At 32.9% G+C, this 23283-nt stretch overlaps 1 protein-coding gene across 8 annotated transcripts in view; it reads right to left on the bottom strand.

Moving 5' to 3' along the window:
• The window catches only part of LOC106463440 (suppressor of lurcher protein 1-like), a 134167-nt gene that overhangs the window by 36393 nt on the left and 74491 nt on the right, over positions 1-23283 (bottom strand). For all 8 annotated transcript variants that reach the window (XM_022391333.1, XM_022391317.1, XM_022391306.1 and 5 more), the window contains 4 exons: positions 22567-22636; positions 12339-12519; positions 4764-4978; positions 2224-2440 (listed from right to left, as the gene is read on the bottom strand). In XM_022391333.1, coding sequence (XP_022247041.1) covers positions 2224-2440; positions 4764-4978; positions 12339-12519; positions 22567-22636 — 683 coding nt within the window. The remainder of the gene's footprint in view (positions 1-2223; positions 2441-4763; positions 4979-12338; positions 12520-22566; positions 22637-23283) is intronic.

The following is a 23283-nucleotide window of genomic DNA, read 5'->3' as shown; positions in this document are numbered from 1 at the left end:
CAACATCTTGTTTTATATTGATGTCTACAAGAAGAGAAAACTAGGGTAAGGTAAAAAATATGTAAAATGGATTAATTTCGCAACATCTTGTTTTATATTGATGTCTACAAGAAGAGAAAACTAGGGTAAGGTAAAAAATATGTAAAATGGATTAATTTCGCAACATCTTGTTAGAAGTTGGATTCTATTTATACCAACACTAATAATATTGTTAAATATATTATTAAAAATATTCTTGAATTAAATTTGAAAAAAATAAAATAATTATCAGGCATTGCATGTACGTTTGAATTTTAAAACGTACATATTAAAGATCTTGATATGGATTTAATTAAGTTTACGTTAAATCGGAATATATTTCCTAATGATAAAAAACACCATAAAATATAACCTGGAAAAATTATATATTTTATAGATTTTAAAGTGCCTTCAATCCTACATAAAAATGTTCAAGAAAAGGTATTTCTTATAAAAGTATTACAACCATCTTTTATGTTTAAATAAAATAATTCATTGAAAATCTTAATCCAGAAGATACTGCTAATTACCTTGAAAATGTAATAATACGTTTACTGATTCTTTTCATACTATTACTGGTGATTTGAATGTGATCAAAGATATTGATCTTATAAAAAAGGAACTAAGTTTAGAATCTTAAATAAAACTATGAAGAATGGAATAATATAAAATATAGAAACAAATATTCTCGTCAAGAAATTAATGTCCTGTTTTGGAGTACTTTCATTAACCACCCTCCAAAAAACGTATATCACGTATAATAGTTAAACAAACCGCCTAAACGTCACGTTAGTGTAGTCTATATAATGTGTAAAGTTTAGTATACTCTAATCCCTTATAGTGATGGCACACGATGAGACACACATTCAGCGTGTAATGCTGTTTGAATACAAGAAGGGAAACAACGCCTTTGTCGCCACAAATAAAATCAAAGAAGTTTATGGAAATGTTTTGAACGTTCTTAAGTGTCAACGATGGCTCAGCAAATTTCGTTAAGGTGACTTTAGCCTTAAAAACTGTGATGGCAGGGGTTGACATGTTGGAATTGATATTGATGATCTGAACACGCTTGTTGAGTCTAACCCAAGGTAACACACTCGTAAAATGGCCCTGAAATTACATGTCTGTCATGAAACAATATGTAAACATCTAAGGAATATGGGAAAACTCCATAAAGAAGGTGTTTGGGTTTCTCACGAACTCTCTGGTGATCATCGTTTCCAAAGTGTGAACGTTGCTTCGTCTCTTCTGGCATGTAATGCGCGTGAACCATTTTTGGACAGAATTGTCACCGGTGATGAAAAATGATGCGAATATTAAACGCCAAAAATAATGGTTAAGTCCTAGACAAAAACCACTTCCGACCCCCAAACCTGGACTCCATCCGCAGAAAGTGATGCTTTGCAATTGATGGGACATCAATATCGCATACTTCCGCATTCACCTCCAAAACCCAAAGCACACCTTATATTCCACATTATAGCCTGGTAATCTTTTTAATTTAGGCAACGTTCTTATTATATGTTTCTGTGGTTGCTAGGGCCTGTTTTAAAAAAAAGATAATTAAAATATTTATATGCATACATATAAATATGTACATATGTATTAGCTATTAGTAAAACATAATAGATTTACCACGGAAGTCATTGAGTAAAACTATATGTAAATACTTAAAATACTCAGAAAAATTTTGGACAAGATTAATTTCCCATCAACTGTTCAGACGATTTTTATTAGGTCGTAATTTCACCTTTTCTGTTTTTGCTTTTAAGTAATGGGCGTTAAGAGCATTGTGCAGTCAAAGCAGATGTTACACAGCTCAGCGGATAGCGTTTCCGACCGAGTGAGACATTTCATTGTTTAAAGATGTTTCGAAACAATATGTAAAAGTTAGAGTTACACGAGTTGTTTTTATAATATAAATATTCTATTGAATGAATACTCATAAATATTAACAAACAGTCGCAATCTTCAACTACGTTTCGTTTGTTTTAGGTCTTGATTGACAGAGTTTTCACTTTCCGCTCAGTTTCTTAACGTTTTATACAATATAAAATCGTACTCTAGGTTTTGAGACAAGATCGATAATATTCATCTTATGTTCCTCCTGTCGTTTATGTTTCATAAAACAAACAAACATTGTGTTTCATAGTATTCCCTGTAACTTCGCTTCAAATTATTTAAATAATAACCACCCAGACTTACCTTAAGTCCTCACGTTGAAGACGAACTTTTTCAAAGTTTACAGTAACTCTTTCATTGTACTTTCCCATGAAGTGATAAGCACACATTACGTTCCGAGGATAGGTACTGGGATAAAGTGGTGAGAAGAAGTAGCCTTTACTACGCGAATTGTTACCTCTGAAGAACTGGTAGTCACAACTGGTTCCATGAAGAGGGTCGCCATCAGTGAGAAACATACCTAGTGAATGTACATAATAACTTAAATTAAAAGAGAATAAACATACTTAACAAAGTAGAAATAGATTATCCTCCCTGATAGAGTATGCGGATAAGATTATTATTTTGTGAAGTACAGCCAGGTAAAATTATCATTTGATATATATTACAGTTAGATAAGTGATACATAATACCAGATAATACGATTATTTTGTTCATTACAGTTCAATAAAAGTAAATATGTTTTTGAGTTCAGTCAAGTAAGATGATAATTTTATTGAGTGCAGTCACATAATACGTTTCTTGTTGTTGAGTGCACATAGATAAGCTGAATATTTTGTCAGAAGCAGCCAGATAAGATGGTTCATTTCTACAGTCAAATAAGCTGCATATTGTGTTGCGTGAAGTAGTGTATAATAATTATAATACTGAATCAAGTCAATTGATATGTTTATTTTCTTGGGAACAGTCAAGAAAGATGATTATTTTTGTTGACTATTGTCAGATAACTTGAATATTTTGCTGTGTAAATTTAAATATATTAAAAAATAATTTATAACATCTCTGTCGCATCAACGTATACAAATATTTCTCGAATTATTTTTATAACTTGCAATTTTAATTCAGTAGATAAACAAACAGATTCACACCATTCTCCAGTTTCAAATTTGTTAGTTTTTGTCATTAGTGATAGGGCCTGGCATGGGCAGGTGGTTATGGCGCTCGACTCCCAAGCTGAGGGTCGCCAGTTCAATCGTGGGGGCGTTATAATGTGACGGTCAGTCCCACTATTCGTTGGTAAATGAGTAGCCCAAGAGTTGGCAGTGGGTGGTGATGACTAGCTGTTTTCCCTCTAATCTTTCAGTGCTTTGTGCGAAATTCAAACCAAAATCGTTAGTGATAACGTTAAGTCTCTCCATGTTAAAAGAAATAATTAGAACAGAAAACACATTCGGAATTGTTTGTTCCCAAGACATTTTAATTTCGAGGAAGCTTTGTTTATTTGTTTGTAATTAAGCACATATCTACACAATGGGCTATCTATGCTCTGTCTATCACGGGTACCGAAACCCGGTTTCTAGAATTGTAAGTTTGCACTTGGTAGTTTCGAGGAAGCACAGAAAAATTCAGATATCTGCAAAAACAACAACTAATTTAGCACTGGTCTGAGTGAGACGTTCAGAAGTGTATGATTTCTACTTCAGGTAAATCGTAAGATTAAAACGGCTCATTCTTTCATCCATTCAATTTCAAAACCATGGCAATTCTACCCACATGTTAGAAATAGAGTATTCTAGCACCAAAGCGACTATGGCCAATGTGAAGGCGATACTATTCAGTAAATATATTGTACTATGTATGCGTATTCAACATTTTGTTCTGTATTCTTTACAACTACAAAAAAAAATAGAAAAAAAAAGATTAAAGAAACCAGCTGTTTCTGCTCAATTAATACAACTATGGATAAGTAGACGATTCAAAATAAAAGCAAGAATATAAGTAAAAAACTGCAATAATAAGATCAAATCAAAGCATGTTTCTACCTTCTATTTCATTTAAATTATATTTATACACTTCTTATATGGATGTGAGTGTTCAACGTAATGCACTTCGTATTTGTCCTTATCTGTTTTTATTGTTCTTCATCACTATTTAGATATCGTATATTACCCGTATTTGTCTTTATCCGTTTTTATAGTTGTTCATCACTACTTAGATATCCTATATTACCCGTATTTGTCTTTAAAAGACAAATACGGGTAATATAGGATATCTAAGTAGTGATGAAGAACTATAAAAACGGAATCCGTTTTTATATTTCTTCATCACTACTTAGATATCCTATATTACACGTATTTTTCTTTATCCGTTTTTATAGTTGTTCATCACTACTTAGATATCCTATATTACCCGTATTTGTCTTTATCCGTTTTTATAGTCCTTCATCACTACTTAGATATCCTATATTACCCGTATTTGTCCTTATCCGTTTTTATAGTTCCTCATCACTACTTAGATATCCTATATTACACGTATTTGTTCTTATCCGTTTTTATAGTTCCCCATCACTACTTAGATATCCTATATTACCCGTATTTGTCCTTATCCGTTTTATAGTCCTTCATCACTACTTAGATATCCTATATTACACGTATTTGTTCTTATCCGTTTTTATAGTTCCCCATCACTACTTAGATATCCTATATTACCCGTATTTGTCTTTATCCCTTTTTATACTCATTCATCACTATTCAGATATCCTATATTAGAGCGAACGAAATAACGACCTATGAATGCATACACACATCCGAGTATGAATACAAGTGTTATCGACAGTCACTTACTTTTATTTAGGAAACGGTAGGTTCCCCTGAACCCAGTATTATTTTCTTGTCTCCAGTCAGTGTGGAATTCAAGAATAAGAGCTTGGCCGGAGGAGTAGTGTGTCTGGTCAATGTCCGCTATCTTCCCACACAGTATTGAGTTTTCTCTGGTTTTGTGATCCACGGCCGCCTCCTCTAAGTGAAGAAATAATCTCACATAATCTCCCAGATGGCATCTGGAATGAACCCAGTACGATTCATTAGTAGTCTCTGAGAATCATCACATCATGAGAAAAAATACACAAAAAATCTTGTTAATTACATTTCACTGTTTCAGTCCTATAGAACATTTTGACTAATTAAAAAAAGAATGTTTACCATTGAGTTCAGACGTAGAGCTTTTCACGTTCGTGTGGGAATGTAAATATAAATAATATACGAAGTGATTTACTAGCCAATTATAAACGATTTTTATTCTCCCTAATGTGGAAGTTAAAAGGCATTATTACTAAGTTACTGTTAATGAACTTTGTTATCTGTTGTTATCATCCATTAACATTATAAATTAAAGCTCTGGATTATGCAAGTGATTTTCAATTTATTTTAGTAAATACAGATTGGGTACTGAGAAAATAAAACACTAAAATATTAGAGATATTTAAGATGTGGGTTTGGCGGTAAATGAAAAGAGTCAACTGGACTGAACGGATAAGTAATGAGGAGTAAAAAACGAACCTTGATGGAAAAATGCAGAAAGGACAAAAATTATGAATGAGACATACTGTTCGATTGGCGAAAATTTGATGAAAAAGTTTCTAGAAGGAACGATTCAAGAGGAACAGCCTAAGGGTAGGAAATGAAAAGCATTGCTGAGCGATCTGAGAGGCAGAATATTTTATGGTGAAATGAAGAGGACAGAGGAAAATATGGATAATTGTAGGAAAAGCTATTGAGTCACAAAACTGCCCTGAGGCAGTTAACTCAATAATATATTTCACAAGTAAAGTAGTTAGGTTAATGAGCCTATCTATCGATCTGTTTCAACCCATTTATTATATCGAAAATATTTGGAACTAATAGGTAATAGATTTCTTGGATAGTTAATAGTAAATGATTACTTAGAGGGTGTACGCACAGGCATTAGATTTACTTTCAACTTTATCAACTGTTTTGACAAACTACCATTTGAAACATCAAATTTTCCTTAAATCAAAAAATAGCATGTGAATATTAGGCGTTAGTGCTGTTGAGCTTATGATAGACGTTTCTTGGTAAAACCAGATTATCTAAGGAACAATAAGAGACTGTATTGATCACTACTGTTGTCTAACTTTACAGTAGCTTATTATATTAGCATATCTGGATTGAAATCGAATTATCGCCACTTTCTCCATTTTTTTATTTAATCCTTATTGAATAAATCACAGCAAATAAGGATTTATTACATCGTGTATTGATTGAGATATCTGTTTACGTTAAACTTGAATAAAGAACTATAATTATCATAAGGCATTATTTTGGGACTACATGCGATTTCTTTTTTTTTTCAAACAACAAATTACGATGACATTAAGGATTCCAGAGTAGCTATTGTTTATATTCAACTTAAATCTTTAGCTAAAGGTCCTCAGTCATGGTGTTTTATATTCTGGAGGGCTTCTGCCTAAAAAGTTTCAGAAAAAACCTAAATTTAGCCGAGCAGTGAAGTATAGAAAATGAAATCATATAAAATTCATTGTATTTTTATACAGTTTGTTTGTTTCTTTTGGAAGTTAAGAACAAAGCTACACAATGGACTATCTGTGCTCTGCCCACCACGGATATCGAAACCTTGTTTTTAGCATTGTAAGTCCGCAGACATTCCGCTGTGCCACTAGGGGGCGTTTTATACGGATATTTTTTGACATTATTCCTGAATGATTGCAAATTTAGATTATTTGTCAGAAAGCTTACAAATAATGTGTATGAAACTAAAATATCTGTAATTCTAAACATTAAGAAGTCCACACCACAAAGCAACACAATCTTAGTTCACAAATAGTAAAAGAATATGAAAGAGGGTAAAACGGCCACCCCTACACATCACCAATTATGACATGCTGCCATTTGTGTCGACGAAGTTTTCACTCTTTGCCCATCTCATGCATGATAAGCTTATCACAGTTTGGGATTCAATGGCGTTGCTAGCTGGTTGTTCAGCTTGGGTTTTTAGTTTTGAATTAGGAGTTCTTGTTTTTTCCTTGGTGTTCTCTCATCTTCTGCTGAGTCTATTATTTTGAAGGGTTCGATGTTAGGTTTCTCGCTACAGTCTTTGTTTAGATGGTTCTAAATTCAAGAGTTGTTGGAAAGGCTATTTTGGGCCTGCTCTTTAATTCTGGTAGCTAGGGTTCGGGTCGTTGACCCAAGGTAGACATGCTTGTAGCATGGAAATGAGTATTAATACACCACCAGCGACGTTTTGAAGGAGGTATTTGTCTTTATACAGGAAAAGGTTGCATACTGTTTGTTCGGTTTGAAGATCACTATTAGGCTGAGTTGGGGATAAATTGAGTGCAGGATGTTTTTGATCTTTCTTTTTTAGTTTGGTGCTATGAAAACCAGTGAAGGTGATAGGACATTTGGGTACGTTGAAGTCTGGAACCTTGGGGTTGTAAATTTTATTGATATATTCAAAAATACTTTTGTTGATGAATGCTAAAGGGAAATGCTCTTCATTATTTTTTGGAACAACTTTTATCTAAGGTAAGAATTTTGATTGTTTTATGTTTACAAAGTAAATATTTCAGGGCATTTCACTTGATTTCAAACAATGACTGATAATAGATAGCTAAATATGCCTTAATAGAAAAATAATTCAATTTACAATTAGTAACTTAGGGAAGTTATGATGTATACTTCCGCCATAGGCTTCAGCCACGTCATTGCCTCATAGTAGTACGCATGTTCTTTTGCATCATTTTCCTATATTATGCGAAACTTGCGCAAGGCCTTCTGATCCATACCGAGAGCATTTAAATTATGATTTAAGGATTTAAATGCAGTTATAAAAAATGCAGCATTTATTTCAAATTGTAGTTGTTATGATTTAGAAAGGAGCCATTTTACCCAATCTCGGGGGACACTTTTATCTATCCCAGTCACACCAAACATGCTCGCCCTTTCAGCCGTGGGGGCGTTATTATGTGACGGTCAATCCCACTATTCGTTGGTAAAAGAGTAGCCCAAGAGTTGGTGGTGATGACTAGCTGCCTTCCCTCTAGTCTTACACTGCTAAATTAGGGACGGCTAGCGTAGATAACCCTCGTGTAGCTTTGCGCGAAATTCAAAAACAAACAAACAACACTTTTATCTAACCTTATAGATAAAAAGGCCCCAACCATAATAATTATTTTTTCATTATCTAAAAATATCTATATCCAATATTCTTTTAACTAGTTTAAAACAGTTTACATTTCAAAACCATTTTCTTTTTCATGACAATCATCTTAATTGGTGAAAACAACATCCAAAGTTAAGGTGACCGTTTTAATCCACCTTCCCCCTACAAATTAATTTACGGTCTAATTTTTCACCTACAGACCTCCTGGCTTATAGTCAAACTTACGTTCTTGAAATCGGGTAAATGACTTTCATTACTCCATAACATTTTCAACCAGCTATCAAGATTTCAGAGCTGATTGACTTTACAACAGGAAAGAAAAGGTGCCAAGTACACTTCTTATTGATGATAAGATTTTTCCGTAGTATCCACAACCATTAAAAACTAGCTCCACTAACCTCTAAGATAGTGCTCATGACCAAATTGGATTCAGTAAAGTCATCGCGAATTCGTTCCAAAACGATTTCTAGAAGTTTTTTTTTTTCACAAGGCTAACGTGAGTGTTTTTTTCACGTATATATCACCTTTAGGCAACCTAAAGGTGTTGTTAGAAGTTATGCAATTACATGACCAATACTAATGAATGAGTGCGTGCAGAGTACTTTCGAATAATTCACCATTCAAGAAGAATAGTGAACTATTCGAAAGCGCTCGAGTTTTGGGTCTCATTTGAAAACCATCACGACTTTTATATGTGATCCTGTGTGCTAACTTATTAATCAGAATGCATGCAGAGTAGGTTGTACAAACACTCAATCACTTCGCGTAAACTTATGCCACTTCCAGAAGTCCATAACTTCTTCTCTTCTAATTTCGCATCTTTCATGATATTTTGGTATATTTTATTCACTTGAATACTACTAATTTACTTATCTAATGTGCTCCTGCATTTTTACTCATCAAGTTCCCATCCAAAATGTTCAAGTGATACTTATTTATCTATCTAATTTTTGAATCATTTAATTGTTCCTAATAAGCTACCATTTAAAAAATCGTATGAATCAGACAAATTTCTATCATAAAAAAGAAAACTTAGCTCATCATATTTACATTTATTGCAAATATCGCACCTCAGAATTTGTGGTTTTATTTAATTCTCCAAAATACACACACAAAACCATATACAAACTCCATCATTTAGTAAGGCTGTTCTTAGTGAAATATAAAATTAGCAAGTGTAATCCTCTAACTGTTAAATGTTAATAGCAATGTATATATGATTGTTTCAAGAATGACGTGTATTCAAGTACTGTATGAATCTTAGCGCTTTTCTATGTTTTTCAAAGACGCTGAAAGACGAAACATGAAGGGAAAGAATTATATTAGGTACCTTACTGTTGTTGTTAGAGGCAGTTTTATAAAATTTTATATTGTACTGGATGACACAGTAGGGTCCCAAGAGATTCCACTGCCAGAATTAATCAATATTAACTTCAATTTGCATTTAGTTCTTCTTCCAACCAGGCGATGAAACAAAAGCGCACATACCGATTAAGAAAGGGGAGGATTGTGAATCACTCAAAATATCTAGATTTAACAAAAGTAAAAAAAAGAGTTATAAAATAAATATTCCCAATGTTATTATCATTTCTTTTTATTAGAAGTAAAGGGAATAATTCATATTGTACTGGATATCATGTGAGTAAATGGGTGAAGACATTTTACACCAGATATAATCTATTAGACAAGGAAATAATTTTGCAGAAAATATGCCAGTAGACAAGAGAACGTTTCTTACAGAAAATATCATACAACTAGACGGTGGACATATTTTATGTAATATATTATATCATTGGGATGGCTAAATCCATCTAATTCCCGATTTCATCTTTTTAGTACTTTTGGAAACTCATTTTACACAGAATAGCAAATCAACAAAAGACATGACAACCCCAACTGATATAAAATTTGCGGTGGAGTGGAATATATCAGAAGAACATTTTGGCATTGTTTGGCGGAAAATGGGTAGTGTGATGCCACCAAAAACTGTTTGCTTTGAGGAAGAGTGTGTAACAACCTCTTCTGGTGCATAATACTCACACATTTGGATCAGAAACATGTGTTCATATCTGGGATTTAGAATTCCAAGACAGTGATATCCTTTGTACTTAATGGCATTGTAAAAACACATCATACCCCAGCCGTGATAAGCAAAGTGTGGCTCCTTGCAATAGGTCAGAATCCATGAACATAAAGGTTAGTCACAGAAGATGCTCACATGCCCCAGGCATCAGTACGAAAGATAATTATCAAGGATCCCTACCTGAAAAATTAAAAAAAGTCGCATGTACATTCAACCATTGCATACCTTAAGCAGCTGGAGAATGAAACAGGTATTCGTGCAATTCCATAAGAAAACATAGCGGTCACGGCGCCGCATGCAGCATCTATGGATTTCTGAATAACAACTGTTTGAACAGATACTAGGAACAATCGTCCTCGTACACTAGATTGTTTATGGAAAGCAGCAGGAGGAGGGATGTGCTTTGGACAGGACAGTCTTACGACGGATCCTTTTACAATAGAACTGCACACATGCACGGTCGCCAGGTAGAATATAATTGAACGTGGCGACATCGAGTATAGCGACGTGATGAGACTCCAAAATCATTTTAATGTACAGGGTGGGCAAAATGTCTCGGCACTCCTCCCCCTCAAATAAAGATAGTGTACATGAAAGAAATAATTTATTGCATATTAACATATTCACCCATCTCGTATTGACACAGACTAAAACAAAAAGTTCGATTAATAATCCAAAAATCTCTGTCTGTCGGCCTTCATTTTCATGACATACGATGATAGGTTTCCATGTGCGATGTAACATCCTCCTTAACATATTAGGGGTGACCTTAGCGAAACTTTCAAACAATGGTTTGTTTCAAAGCGTCAGTTGTTTAATATCGTTTCTTAGCCACAATCTGTTTGATAAAGCCCCACAGGGAATTATCACATGAGCTTTAAATAAGGGAGCGCCCAGGCTTTTTGCCTGTAACTAAGGAGAAAGCGAGGTAAGACTGCCATCCCCACATATCATCAGATATGATGTAATGCCACTGGAGTGAGCTTCATATAACTATTGTTCACGTGACTCCGTGCATAAACACGTTAGTGGACTGGCGCGAATGTGAATGATAAAAAGTACGACTTCTTTAACAACTTTGAAATAAGATAAGTATTTTGAATTTTTCATGTAGATATTTCAGGAAATTTCATTTTTGTTGATTTAGAACAAATTATATACCGTAAAAGCAACAGATCAAGTTTACTAATTTTTATGATGTATAATTGCTTTACAATGGGTAGCTTGGGGTAAGACAGTCCACCCCGCGGGACTTTATTACCCCACACTAATGACGTGTATTTCCGCTATGTACTTTGGCCACAATTTACGTCACTGACCCACACTAACACTCAGGTTCTTTTCGCCATCCTCCTAACCCACACTAACACTCAGGTTCTTTTCGCCATCCTCCTAACCCACACTAACACTCAGGTTCTTTTCGCCATCCTCGTAGATAATACGCAACTTTCGCATAGCGTACGGCCTTCTCGATCTCTGCAGGAAGCATTTAAATCATCATTTAAGTGATTTTAATGCAGCTGCAAAGTATGACATTTATTTTAAATTGCAGTTGTTATGTGTTAGATGGGAGTTATTTTATCCTATCTCGGTGGGCTGTTTTTTCCAAACTTATAACTAAAACGGCTCCAATTACAATAAGGGCATATTTCAATATCTAAGAAAAATGTCCCTGTCCAATATATGTTTTAACCAGAAGTGATATTTAGAATAAAAGAGAGTTCATTTTAAAATATTTTGAGTTTTCATGACGTTCCTCTTAATTGGTGAAAACCGCGTTCAAAGTTAGAGTAGCCGTCTTACCTCACCTTCCCTACTCAATTTTTATGTACTTTCTTCCTGCTAATAGACAGAAGAATGAATTTTATACCAGCTGACATTCTAGTAGTAGGGGGACATATTTTGCATCAGTTATCATTATAGTACACGAGTACACCTTTTACATCATTTTAACATGCTAGTAAATAGGACAAGGTATCCAACATTAGCTATCATTCTAGTGATTAGGGAACATATTTGACATAAGATAGCACATTAGTAGACGGGAAATTTACCAGTTATCATGGTAGTGAACATGAACTCACTTTACACTAAATATGTATTTTTTTAAAGAAACTTTTATTTTCTTACTTACTCTAAACTGGATTTCTGGACATCAAACTCGTCGAAGGTTACCTCCACAATCTCTCCTTCTTCAGCTTGAAATGTGTAGAGAACACAGTTAATATTGTCTTCGTAAGGAATTGGCCAGTTGGGTGATGTAAATACGCCATAGTCTTTCCCAAATGTACTGTCATAGACAACACAGTGACAGCCTACAAATAAGAAATAAACTTGAACCAAACTTTATGATAGTTTGGCCTTAAAAATGCTTGTTGAGAGTCAGTAAACAAACTAAAACGAACTTAGCTTGATCCTATTTTTGCAAATATTTTCTTCTCTTGAGAGAAAAACATCAGCCAATAAAATTCATTAACTGTAAGGATGAGAGTTGAATACCGTACTAAACGTTTGTAATACATTTGGTTTCGTATTTCATTTACACGGAGAATAAAACGTATATGTTCTATACCTGATACAGCTTTCAGTTACCAATAACTAACGTAGAAGTTTTGCTGGTGTTTTCGGTATAACGCTTGCACACTTCCAATGAGAAGGTCTACATGACAAATTCATCACGCTTATTAATTCTGTATTCATCTATCTACAGTTATGTTGTACTTTTGAATAAACGTATAGGTAATCAAGGACCATAATTCAGGAATCACTCATACAGAGTTTTCAACAAAGAAGCATAAATATGTTCCACAAGGGATTAATCATTGCTCGGTTACAAGTACTTTGATTAGTATGGATTTTGGTAATCAGTTAATCTTAATCCTATTTTTGATAAAGTCGTTTGATAAAATAAATTATAAATATGAATTAGAAATCCCCAAAAAACGTATTTTCTCGGATTTTTTTCCTTGAAAAAATTTGATTCGGTTGATTTTTATTTAATTTGTTTTCTTAGTATTAAGTACGTAAGTTGAAATTTTAAATAACTTCCGTTACTCCACGTACCTTTATATTCATATCTCTGTATTTTTAGACTAGCATTTAACTATTTCACAAGGTCACTTATTAAATGCCTAAATGCCAGTATAATAAATCTATCTATTGTGAAATCGTATACGAATCAGTAGGCAACTTTAAATATCACTTTGTAATATTAATACCATTTAAAGGTGACTATACAATGACAGGACATGACTGCTGCCAGCTTTCAGAAACCTGGTTACTTTTAATTCATAGATATTTCATCTTATCTTAACACTATGCTCCTGGAAAATAGTCCGTCAGAATTTCTTTAAAAAAATATTATTAAATAATTGTACAGAAAGTTTTTGTGACCTTTTTGCCCATTGCTTGTGGCAAAGTCATCAACCAAAAACATTTTTAAAGGGTTTTTGTTTGTTTGTTTGAATTTTGCGCAAAGCTACTTTTTAAAGGGAAGAGCAACAAAATGAAACATTCCGTATTATGTAAAACTCCAACCGGAATAACGTTGAAATATCATATACCAGGTTTGTTATTTTAAGCTGGGAATTAATCATATAAGTATTTTTCAATGTGTTTACGCAACTATCAAAAGCTTGAATGTTTGATTTGACAAATTAAAATGGAACAAATAACTTATTATAGTCATTTCAAATATTTTCTTTTTGATTTTAAACTTGTATCGATTTATATGTTTACGTAAACGCTGGGACCTGTGATGTATATGGATTACTGCCCCCAAAACAAAACTAAGTTTGCACTTATTTCAATTGACGCCGACAGGCATAAACAGAAAATTTAGTTTAATTGTGTTTTTTTCAACAGCTAAAAGTCGGGTCGGCGATTTCGAGAAACTCCTTTTTTTTCTTTTTGGAGTGGCCTTATCCAAAGTTTGTTACGGATATTCTATGAATTGATATTCTAGGCTCATTAGCAATAAATTTATTTATAAGTGTGAAAGAACATTATCCATGAATTTGAAGTCAGATTTTTGTGATGGTAACAGTTAGAGATGTAACTGGTCGGCATTGAAAATACTAAAAAATGACCAATATCGGATGACCTCATCAATTTGGTAAATACGGACATCACATTGTAATACCAAACATTGTGATTTAAAAAAAAGGAAATCTTATATCATGTATTTCTTAAGTCGGGCTAGTAGAGCTAATCACTTTCAGTTAATTTTCTTATTTTTCTCTCGGCTGTTTTAACTTTCCTGATTTCTATGAACAATAACGAAGTGCAGATTTATTCAGAGCTTTAATTGGGAAACGTCTTATTAGTGCGATAAGGTTTTCATGCTGTGAAATATTTCCTAAAGAAAACAGTCTTCTTTCCAATTAATAACATTACGACAAGGAACGTAAGACAAGTCGTTTCCTCTTCTATCCTGTTTGCGCTTCTTCTTTATGAGCTGTCAGCGTATGTCTTTCAAATTTGTTTTCGACAACTCCTGGCTTCAAGATATAGTGCAGACATAACGAGGATGTTTTATATTCTACATTATCCGTATTAGTAAGCACACTAAAAGAAAGATGGAGCTTCAACTGAAAGTTCTTAATCAATGCACCATTAGCGACATGCTTAGTTATCTCTCTCATTTGTTTTTCCTGTCTGTTCGATGTCTCTTCCGTGTACCATTTTGCATAAAGCTTATCAACGCATTATCCATAAAACAGAAAAGCTTTAGTTTTAAAAGTATTTTTAAATACAACTTATCAAACGAGAAAATAATGGTATACATATATATATAATAATAATAATAACAATATATTAAAGTATTACATATGATAACACTGTTAGGTGCGTTGTTTCTTAACAAATCAAATCATGTTTATGTAAAATTCATCAAATACAACAAGTCAAGTGCAAAGTTTGAAAATTCTAAACAGACATATTTTTTATCCAGTCATCAAAGTGCTGAAATAATTTAAATTGACAACACTTTCTTATATGATTTTACATATATCAAAGTTAAGTTTGTCAAGGGATAAATTACCAAAGAAACTTCTCTAAAGTCTCTCCTAGTAGTCATAATATTAAACAGATTCTGATCCTATTTAACAATCATGCTTTCTCAGAAAAGTTTGTGATATCACTCCAACATAAATGATAAAGTTTAATCACTTTCATAAAGAAAAGGGATTATCTCCTTCTATATTTACTACCTTTTTTTCAGTTCAAGTAAACTAATTTAAAATTAAAATATTATCTAATCAATGTTTACAAACGTGATAAAGTAAAAACTCTATTTGGTAATTTATCTTTCCTTTTTCTGCCTATTTGTAATGATCAAAGTAAAGATTCAAAACTACGTTAATATAAGCAAAATTTATTTCAAGTCAGTAGTCTTGCAAGAAACTTCGCGTGCAATCCAAGTTATTCAAGCTGAAAACTGCTTGGAAAGTAAAATAAGTGATGCAGAAAAAAATTCTGTAAACCGTTTTTCGGAGACCAAGTAAACATTAGGTGTTGGTTCATCAAAAAGTGGAGAAAGACAACACTGGATCTTCACTGGAAATAGTGTTTATTTAGGCTGTTCTTGTTTGGGTCCCTGGAGGTTTGAGAACGTTACAGCAGCACGATACTCTTGTAAAGGCTCGGTGGTTTTGTAATTCCTCACCCTAATTTCTCTTCAATAAGATAGTAAAGCTTAAGAGCCTAGACTCCAAGCAAGAGAATTAATAGGAGAACCAAGAGCAAAGGGAAGAAAGAAGACTACAGGGCGTCATGTAACATTGCGTGTGTTCAATATACAGAGCTCCTAGTACGTCTTCATCACTTGTTTTCTTTTAGCATCTATAGAAAACTCTAAAGTTATATATGCCTCCTGGAAAACTCCTACATAGCTGCTTTGAAACGTATTGTGTTCACTTTGCAAAAGATATCATAATATTGCAATTAATTAACTTTTTTCACATTCAACTGAAATAATAAGAGTCAGCTTTTTAGAATTTCCATGTATACTGAAATGGATTACAACTCTTCATGTTTTGCCAAGTTTTATATAACTAAACAAATGAGCTAAGTTATTGCTTAAGCATGTTTACATGCTTTTTACTCAACCAAAACCTAAATGGATTTCATCACTATAAAAGTTTTATATGCGATAAGAACTGATCCAAATATTATTCTCATTGACTCGGTTTGTTTGTTTGAAGTTAAGCACAAAGCTACATAATGGGCTATCTGTGCTCTGCCCCCACGGGTATCGAAACCCGATTTCTAGCGTTTTAAGTCCACAGACATACCGGTGTGTATTTCAACAGTAAAGTTAAAAAAGTTTTTCTAAAAACATATAACCACTAAGCAGTCATGCAACATTTTTATTTTAAACAACATTGACAAAATCTAGCAAGGACTAATTTTAGATGGGCGTCACATTTTGAAAGGAACATCATTAAGAAAATTGGCAAAACAAAATACCGAAAAAGAGAGAGACCGACGTGTGTTTTAACTATGGCTACGATAATAAATATTCGGATTAAAGTTTTTGTCACTTCTATTAATTCAAAACATTGACTTATTATATCACAATAATGTTTACGTTATTGCAATACAAATGGTCAAGTTCTCTTTTTTTAATTGAAACCAAATCCAGTATTTGGATATATTTTTTATCAGTACGTCCTTTGATGATAAAGGACGCTACAAGGTTATGGTTCCTTACCGTGTTGGAAATATATAGGTTGAAATTCTTTCTCAGTTTTACAATGAGTTTCTAATATAGAAGTGTATGTTATTTGTATTATCTTAAAAATTAAAAGCACATGATATTTATGGAAATGTTTCGAACCGTGAAGAATAATTTTATCTTTGTGCTTCAAAAATATAATAATACCTCAGGATAATGTATCCTTTCACACTTACTGCCCCTTTTGTGATAACCTACTTAAAGTCTGGAATAAAAAAAATTGCACGCTTGTATCTTCTTTACCATGGAAGGAATGTAGTGTTTTCAGACTTATGTGTTTCTGACACTAAATAAAAATGTATAGTTTCAATTTACAGATTTTCTGATGTCTTGAATTTCTGATAAGCCAAGTTATTTTAGCAAAGGATATAACTATCCTGCACTTTCTAACTTAGCTCTTTTAATCAAGCAACTAGTTGCGATTATGGATAATATGATATATAAGGATGCGAGGAAGAAAATTGGTCTAAAAAATTTGCTATCATGTTGTCCAAAGCATCTTATGGTTTTTAAATAAGAGAGAACACACGAGATTGAGAAACATTATTCAATTTTACTTCACTGCTTTGAATTTAGGCTCTGAGAATTACAGCCCTATTGTTTGCAGCCAGTTAACCTTTGCGGATATCTGTTTCATCCAGATAAACATAGAATATACGAAAGATAGAAAGGTTTGATATCCATGATTAATTTAAATGCATGAGTGTTTCTTTTCTTGAAACATCTAGTATGATTGTGTTAATATTTTTAAGCCAACCCATTTTACTTTTCTTACAATGACGCTTATGACATGTTTGATAGGAAACATTAAATTAATGCGCATATACGGAAATAACATGACTTGTTTGCAAAGAAGCGAAAATAGCACAGGCTCTACGTGCACGTTAATTACTTTTATTAGCATCAAATGCCTACCACGTTGCGAAGTATACTAAAAATCGTTTACTTGCTTGTTTGATCCACAATTTCGCGCAAAGCTACACAGTAGTCTATTAGACCATAACAAAGGATGCTAGTTAAAAGTACCCATCACCAACTCTTGGACTGATCTTGTCTCTTCGAATAATGGGATTCGACATTCACTCTTATAACACACAACCATGGGCCCGAAGTGAGAGAAAGTTTTAATGAGCCACAAGCCACGAATCCTTGGATTCACAGTACGAGCACGCTAACCAATTGGCCAAGCCCCGTGTGAAACCTATACTACACTCTTAGACCTGTAACCCCAGAGAGAGAGAACGGTTAAACCACATAAAATCACCACACCTCCGAGTTAACAAGCTTTAATATTGTATGCAAGCAACATATTTTTCACATGTTGATAAAGCACTAGTTGTTTTCCGAAACAGATAAAAATGGCGGTAATATTTGTGGTTTTTGATACTCCAGGAAAGAAGGAGAGTTTATCATTAGAATAACGAACTAAGAATTTGTAAACTTGCCAATGTTAGTATTGGGAAAAAAATAATAAAGTTGTTTACACTCTGGTATTTCCTTTCCGATAATAACACTTTCACACCTTAACTTTAACTTCTAACGAGGATTCTATATGACCCCAATCGATATAATTATAATAATAACTAATTTTCGTATCTTGTAATAATATTGGAATTTCTTGTCTCATGTGTTAATGAAAATTTTAAAATAAAACGTTATACTTTTTTATTGTAAAAATCAAATTGGACTCTATGTGACGCCCATTTAAAATTAGTCTTGGCTAAATTTTGTCAATGCTGTTAAAAATAAAAATGTTGCATGACTGCCTAGTGGTTATATGTTTTTAGAAACATTAAAGTAGCAATCTGAAAACTTCTTAACTTTACTATATTGTGTTATTGTTGAAATACACAGCGGTATGTCTGTGAACTTACAACGCTAGAAACCGGGTTTCGATACCCGTGGTGGGAAGAGCACAGATAGCCCAATGTTTAGCTTTGTGCTTAACTACAAACAAACAATTGTTGAAATATATATATATATATATATATCTACATATATATATATATACATTTACACACACACACACCCTCACACACACACACAAATATACATGTCTGTGTATGTGTATAAAAATACAACATTTTTATTGGTGTATGCCAACAAAACAATGTAAGATTATACCATTTATACAGATATATAAATGATATTGTTTTAAAGTAAAAATATCTGCGGTCATAGCACCCAAAAACAATGGGATTATGCTGTCTACCTAACATAATCAAGACAATAGATATGAAATTAGAAAGCAAGCTACGGATTCAATAAGGGGTTAGGGTCTGGGCATTAGAACTCACAACGTCCCAACTCTCACTACCGCTCACTGTCTATAACCAGTTGTAGATATGATAGTTACTCCTAAAGACATGAGAATAGAAATCTAATAATATCAACACATTCGATTTCCATAAAAACATTGTCTCATATAGATCAAACGCTAAGGGTTAAAGTAAAAGTGTGTAAGTTAACTTATAGGCAGATCTATTATATCCTTGCCAAAAATAACACTGGCAAATTTACAAAATTCTTAATTCGTTATTTTAATGATAAAGTTTCTTTCTTTGTTAAAAATCTCAGAGACCATCTTTTTAGCCACCATTTTCATTTGTTTAAGAAAATACATTAGTGGTTTATGTCTTTATGGGTAACTGTCATGTTCATAACCAGCTATAGACGTTGTGGGTTATAACACTCAAACCCTAACCCATTACTGAATCAGTAGCTTACTTTCTAGTTGCCCCCCAGTGGCACAGCGGTATGTCTGCGGACTTACAACGCTAAAATCCGGGTTTCGATACCCGTGGTAGGCAGAGCACAGATAGCCCATTGTGTAGCTTTGTGCTTAATTACAGACAACCAAATGTTTTCTAGTTTTTTATCTTTAGTTTTGATTATGTCTGATAGACGGATTATCTCGAATAATTTTTGGTGCTATGGCCGCAGACATTTTCACTTTAAAATGGTATAATTTAAACTTTTATATAAATGGTATAATTGCACACTGTTTTGCTACATACAGTTTTGCTGGAGTAATCATGTATTTGGTGAAGCATGCATCTATAATGAAAATGTTGTATTTTTACTTCTCGTCAGGGCTATTTAGTGCTGAATAATCGCCTGTACGTCTTTGATGTAATATAGTTAACAGTGAAACATAATCATATATATATATATATATTTCTACCATAGGACATAAAGAGCTTAAAGAATTCACTTAACCCTTAAATCGTCTTGATTACTTGGCTAGTTTCTAATAGTGTTTTATGCACCAAGATATTATACGATTAAAATCATTTTACTATAAGGTTTATATTAACATTATAGCATATAAGACTGAGTGCCTGTTTTAAACATTCCTGCTAGCTTGTAATACGTATAGTGAAAAGAAAGGAACACCTTCTAGATCAAGGAGAACGTGTGCGGTGCTATCTAGAAACTGGTCATTCAATCGTGAATACGCAGTCACTTTATTTTTTCTTTTATTTATTGTTTCCAGAAAAAAATTAGAAACTTAACTGCGTGATTTTTTTATGTCCAAAACTTAGTGAAAGGAGAAATCAAAACTGAAACATTCTTTCGTTTTATTTTTGACGAAATGTATTTCACAAACTAACTGGATATTTTTTATCATAATGTAAAGTATTTATTCGGTGTATCTCGAGGCACAAGAAGGTTTTGTCTTTGAAAATACGTTTTCTCAAAACCTATAAAATATAAATACTTAACCAAAAACTATTTGTGTGATAACGAAATAGCGTATGGTAACGGCTTTCTTTTATTGGGTTAATATTTTACAAAATTTTCACGTACATATCCTTTGGAGGTTAAGATGTCATTATATGTTTCATAAAAACATCTAAAAGACATAAACAGGTTAAAATTGCCACTTGGTAGAAAACACAGCATTAATAATAGCACAGTGTCTCAAGCTTATGGCTGAAGTAGACTCGAAATTTATTTTGATTTTGAAATTTCAAGACGACTTAAATTGTTAGCCTCTAATTTGAAGCCTTCTCTAAACTGAAAAATGTGAATATGGATACAATTTATTGATACATAGTATTTGAGAAAATTGTCATTATAAAGTTTAAATTAAAAACTTTAATGTTTCTTATAAACTGAAGAGTGACTTGTAAAAATGCAGTGTTTTCATGAAAGTAATAAATTGAACCAACTCTTCATTCAAATGAAAACCAAACCACATGAAGTAAGTTTTATAGCTTTGATTAAATAAACAGAAAACTTTAATTGTTCGAGAAATATAAGAAACTTATTGTCTTATCCATTCCAAATTGAAGGAAGAATGTTATAAACAACTCCCTGGTGGCTCAGAGGTAAATCTGAGGGCTTTTAACGCTACAAATTGGGTTTAGATACCTGCGGTGGCCAAAGCACAGATAGTTCATTGTTTAACTTTTCCCTTAACAACAAACTTAACGAAAATTTTACCACAAATCGGCCACAAATAAATTAAGAAATAGCAATCAATTTAATATTGTTTTTTACCCAGAAAGAAGTGTATCGATTCTGTGTAACTCCAGGAAATTTATATAATGTTTAAGATTTGTACTGTGCCAGAGCTTTTTTTGTTACAAAGCCATACAGAAACAACAGGCCCGGCATGGCCAGGTGGTTAGGGCGCTCGACTCGCAATCAAAATGTCGCGGGTTCGAACCCCCGTCACACCAAACATGCTTGCCCTTTCAGCCGTAGGGGCGTCATAATGTGACGGTCAATCCCACTATTCGTTGATAAAAGAGTAGCCCAAAAGTTGGCGGTGGGTGGTGATGACTAGCTGCCTTCCCTCTAGTCTTACACTGCTAAATTAGGGACGGCTAACGCAGATAGTCCTCATGTAGCTTTGCGCGAAATTCAAAAACAAACAAACAGAAACAACATTACAGATATAATAATGTTGCTGATTTGTCACTCCTTTAGGTGGATCATCCTAAGCTCAACTGTTTATCTATTAATAACTTATAAATTGTTTATCATGGATGAAAACACAATTATTTTTAAGTGTTTGTCATAGTTCTTATTGGCTACACGAAATATTTGAAATTTACCATTCAACATACCAACAAGAAAACTGAGAGTGCCAAGATTGACATATACTCTAGCAATACTTTGTTTACAAAACTTCAATGGTCTTAATAGTCAAACTGAAACCACAATGAAACTACATAAAAAATAATAAATATTGAAATACTAAAAACTCTCTAAGCCATAGTTTGGTATCGCTATAATATCAAAATTTCATAACTGTATGTTTTCCTTTAATCTAGGGTTCACGTTGAAGTTTCGCGTGCTTAGTTTTGTCTATAATGTGCAAAAATAAAAATAAATAAATAAACATTACTTCCAAAACTATCTGAGATACATGGGAACATTGTTGTAGGTTCAGTTGTGAATTGATTTGTAAATAACTTAACAAATCAGTTATTAAATGTATAACAATAAAATATATTTCGGTATACGATGATTCGTAATGAATTAATTTTCAGTCAATGCGTTTTATTTTCTAAAACATGAAGGCTATGTACAAGTGTGCAATTACTATTGTTAATAATGAACTATTTATAATCAATTACTTTGTTATAGCAATATAAAAATGTACACAACTTACCAGCATTAACAGCTTTGACAGTCATGAACAAGGAAAACTGAAGGCACATGAGAAGAGTTAATACTGCCATCTGGTAGTAAAATAAATATATATAAAGTATTTAAAAACATATTATGATATTTTATCATTGTAACTTATTTTATTTACTATTTATCATAGCATAAGATATATATATATATATATTAATAATATTCTGAAAAATGGGCGTTCTTCTGAATTAAACTCACTAGGGATATGGGGATATTCATTCTAAATGGTTTAGTATTGGTCTATTGCCACGGTGAGCGAGGAGAATCCACCTGTTGGCTTAATTTTAGATGTATATATTCTTCAGATTCAAACTATGTTTATCCATATATCTGTTTCTTCCTAGCAAGTTTATAAGGGGTCTGTAGTTTTTGAAATACACAAAAGTTGGTAGCAAGAGTGAGGGTTTCTGATAAGATTTATTCACAATTTTTGGGCTATAAATTTTGTATTTTATCATAGGTTTCTTTAAAATTTAACCATTCTCGTCTTGCGTATGTATTACTTAAAATAAGGAACCACAGTAATATATATATATATATCTAACAGCCACGATTTTAACGTTAATAATCAGGGATTATCATCTTACTCAAAATATTAGCTCGTCAAAAAATTAATGTCGCTTATTTTTAGATGAAAAAACCCGAACAACTTATATATCAGAACAAAACATGATGATGCTTTTCCATC

Source organism: Limulus polyphemus, unplaced genomic scaffold (assembly GCF_000517525.1).
Source record: "Limulus polyphemus unplaced genomic scaffold, Limulus_polyphemus-2.1.2 Scaffold53, whole genome shotgun sequence".
Taxonomy (NCBI): Eukaryota; Metazoa; Arthropoda; class Merostomata; order Xiphosura; family Limulidae; genus Limulus; species Limulus polyphemus.
The sequence above is the reverse complement of the archived record's forward strand: the minus strand, read 5'-3'. Positions and strand labels throughout refer to the sequence as shown.